This window comes from Daktulosphaira vitifoliae, unplaced genomic scaffold (assembly GCF_025091365.1).
Source record: "Daktulosphaira vitifoliae isolate Bord-2020 unplaced genomic scaffold, ASM2509136v1 Scaffold_2, whole genome shotgun sequence".
NCBI classification, from domain to species: Eukaryota; Metazoa; Arthropoda; class Insecta; order Hemiptera; family Phylloxeridae; genus Daktulosphaira; species Daktulosphaira vitifoliae.
Genome location: NW_026099573.1, coordinates 5,736,164 through 5,739,550, shown reverse-complemented (window position 1 = coordinate 5,739,550; position 3,387 = coordinate 5,736,164). Strand labels below are relative to the sequence as shown.

Here is a 3,387-nt window from a genome sequence, read left to right as displayed (position 1 = left end):
GTTCTTATTAGAAGTATAGTTATTTGTGACTTGTGCGTAGGAAAAAGCTGAGTTGACAGCACCAGAACGTTTAATTGTTGCTTATTAATATCCTGATTAAGATAAAGTATGTCGAATGAAAAAGGGATAACTAAAAAATATTATTTCTCGTTAAAAAATTGTGTTCATCCATACACTTTTAATAACTTATAATAGCATTATAAAGTTAAAAATGTATAAAATAAAATCGAGAATTTTTACACAATATTAGCATTGGGTAGCCATTTTCACCGTGAAGACAAAATTTTTTTCCATAATAAAGTATATTACATTAGCTTTAATTTAAGATATATATATATATATATATATANATTATCGCTTGAGCAACAAGCAAAAAAAATGAAGTTCAGATCCATCAACAAATTCCCACCATGCAATGTTGGCGACACAGTTAGAGTCAAACTACCAGAAGTAGACAGAAGTAAGGGTGATCCACAGAATGTACTCTTTGCGATTGTGTCTATAAGTGATAATCAATATTACGAACTCGGTAATAAAAATGGCACTCTTCATCAACTTTATTCCAGAAATCAATTCACTGTATGCTCTGAACCATTAATAGATATTTTAGAAGTTTTAGCCACAAAAAAATCTTTGCGTGAAATAGCTAATGAACAATCTTTTTCCGGTGGTCAAGGTTTTAAGAAGTGTTTATGTAAAACTACATGCTTAACAAATAAATGTAAATGCAAATCCGGGGGAATACTTTGTAATTCTAAATGTCATCCAAACTCAAATTGTTCTAATAAATAATTGTATTTCGCTTAAAATAAATAGTAAATAGTAAATAGTAAAATTGTTCAAATATATAATTTATAGTTTAATCGTAATAATAATAAATAATTTTTTTTTGAATTAGTATAATTTGGTTTTTGCTACTAGAAAGACTTTGTATAATCTGTACCATTTACCGAAGTTATAAGTTTACGATTATAGTTATACGAATACATTATCCACAGCACACCGGATAATGTATAAATTGATTGGATACTACATATTTAAGGTGGATAATGTATACATTACACTGTTCGTATGGATGAGGTTCACATTACCCGGGTAATATGTACACTAACCATTTTTATACTTTACCCGTAACATATATAAGTGACAGACATTTCGGGAAATTTCAAAAATCAAGTTGAAAATATTAATTTTTTGCGAAAAAGTTGTCATTTTGAATCCCCCTGTGGGTAGGTAAAGGGTCAGATATATAAAAAAATATACAAAATGAAAGGTAATAATGACATGCATCTTTATAAAAAAAAATATATTGTCTTGGTTATTTTTAAAAAAGTTATGGCAATTTTAAGTAAAAAAATTTCGAAAATTAGTGATTTTTAAATTTGTAATTTTTTTCAATTTTTGAGGCTAAAGTCTTCAACTAGATACGATTTGTGATATTTTGACGTATCGTTGAAAGAAATCGGTTCGGTGAGAGCTGAGAAAAACTAGTAACAGCACAAAAAAAAAAAAACAAAGCACATCATAGTAAAATTAATACCTTCTCACCTTCGCATCGAAGCTAATACTACTTCTCATAAAAAAATTGTGTTGATCCATACACTTTTCAATAAGTTATAGCATTATAAAGTTAGAGAAAGGTTTAGATAAAAGATAAGAGTTTATGATACTCGATGGGTTTGTCAATATACTAATTGCAATTCAATGATCAACAACTATTCAGCAATTTTAAAAATGAAATTGAAAAAGAAGCTAATAAAGATGTAGTTGAAGCTATAGGTCAATTATTAAAAAAAAACCCAGCACAAGGGGGTCGCGGCACAGTGGTGACGTGGCATAGTTGGATCAAGTAAATGATATCTGACAGTGATTAAAATCACCATCAAAAATAAACGCTTCGATGCAAATCTTTAGATAGTGTTTAATTTTAAAAAAATTGGTGTTTTATTCCAAAAGCTACTTGATCTGCTGGTTCCTTATTAATATCTCGATTAAGATAAAGTATGTCGAATGAAAAAGGGTTTATTAAAAAATATTATTTCTCATAAAAAAATTGTGTGGATCCATAAACTTTTCAATAAGTTATAGCATTATAAAGTTAAATATAATATAAATAATAAAATCGAGAATTTTCACACGAAAATAGCATTCGGTAGCCATTTTCGCCGTGAAGACAAGTCCAGAGGTCAAATTTTTTTTTTTCAAATTAAAGTATATTACATTAGCTTTAATTTAAGATATATATAAAAGTGTCAGACCTTCCGGAACATTTTCAAAAGTTAAGTTGAAAAAGTTAATTTTTTGTGAAAAAGTTGTCATTTTAAATCCCCCCCTGTGGGCAGATAAAGTGTCAGATTTACAAAAAAAATATACCAAATGATAAGTAAAGACATCAAGCATCTATATAAAAAAAAATTATATTGATATGTTCATTTTTGAAAAAGTTAGAGCATTATTAAGTTAAAAATATAAAAAAAAATTATTTTACAAAAATCGTAATTTTTTATTAACTTTGATGTCAACTTTCACCACGAAGACAAGTCCAGAGGTCAAATTTTTTTTTTTCAAATTAAAGTATATTACATTAGCTTTAATTTAAGATATATATAAAAGTGTCAGACCTTCCGGAACATTTTCAAAAGTTAAGTTGAAAAAGTTAATTTTTTGTGAAAAAGTTGTCATTTTAAATCCCCCCCTGTGGGCAGATAAAGTGTCAGATTTACAAAAAAAATATACCAAATGATAAGTAAAGACATCAAGCATCTATATAAAAAAAAATTATATTGATATGTTCATTTTTGAAAAAGTTAGAGCATTATTAAGTTAAAAATATAAAAAAAAATTATTTTACAAAAATCGTAATTTTTTATTAACTTTGATGTCAACTTTCACCACGAAGACAAGTCCAGAGGTCAAATTTTTTTTTTTCAAATTAAAGTATATTACATTAGCTTTAATTTAAGATATATATAAAAGTGTCAGACCTTCCGGAACATTTTCAAAAGTTAAGTTGAAAAAGTTAATTTTTTGTGAAAAAGTTGTCATTTTAAATCCCCCCCTGTGGGCAGGTTAAGTGTCAGATTTACAAAAAAAATATACCAAATGATAGGTAAAGACATCAAGCATCTATATAAAAAAAAATTATATTGATATGTTCATTTTTGAAAAAGTTACGGCAGTTTTTAGTAAAAAAAATTGAAAAAATTTCGAAAATTAGCGATTTTTAAATTTGTAATTTTTTTGGAAGAGTCCCCCATTTACGGGGAACGAGGGAAATTTTTTCAATTTTGAAGGGTAATGTCTTCGACTAGATACGATTTGTGATCTTTTGACGTATCGTTGAAAGAAATCCGTTCGGTGAGAGCTGAGAAAAAGTGGTAACAGACA

At 27.4% G+C, this 3,387-nt stretch overlaps 1 protein-coding gene across 1 annotated transcript; it reads left to right on the top strand.

The window, feature by feature from the left end:
* Nucleotides 1-354: 354 nt before the first annotated feature.
* LOC126898865 (uncharacterized) lies at nt 355-1,136 on the top strand. The gene has a single exon (XM_050673272.1). It carries the CDS (start codon nt 379-381, stop codon nt 790-792), a length of 414 nt encoding a protein of 137 aa, XP_050529229.1. The 5' UTR covers nt 355-378; the 3' UTR covers nt 793-1,136.
* Nucleotides 1,137-3,387: the final 2,251 nt, after the last annotated feature.

What these genes read in the sequence shown, in the direction of transcription:
- LOC126898865 (XM_050673272.1), top strand. Translation starts at nt 379, where the DNA reads ATGAAGTTCAGATCCATCAACAAATTCCCACCATGCAATGTTGGCGAC.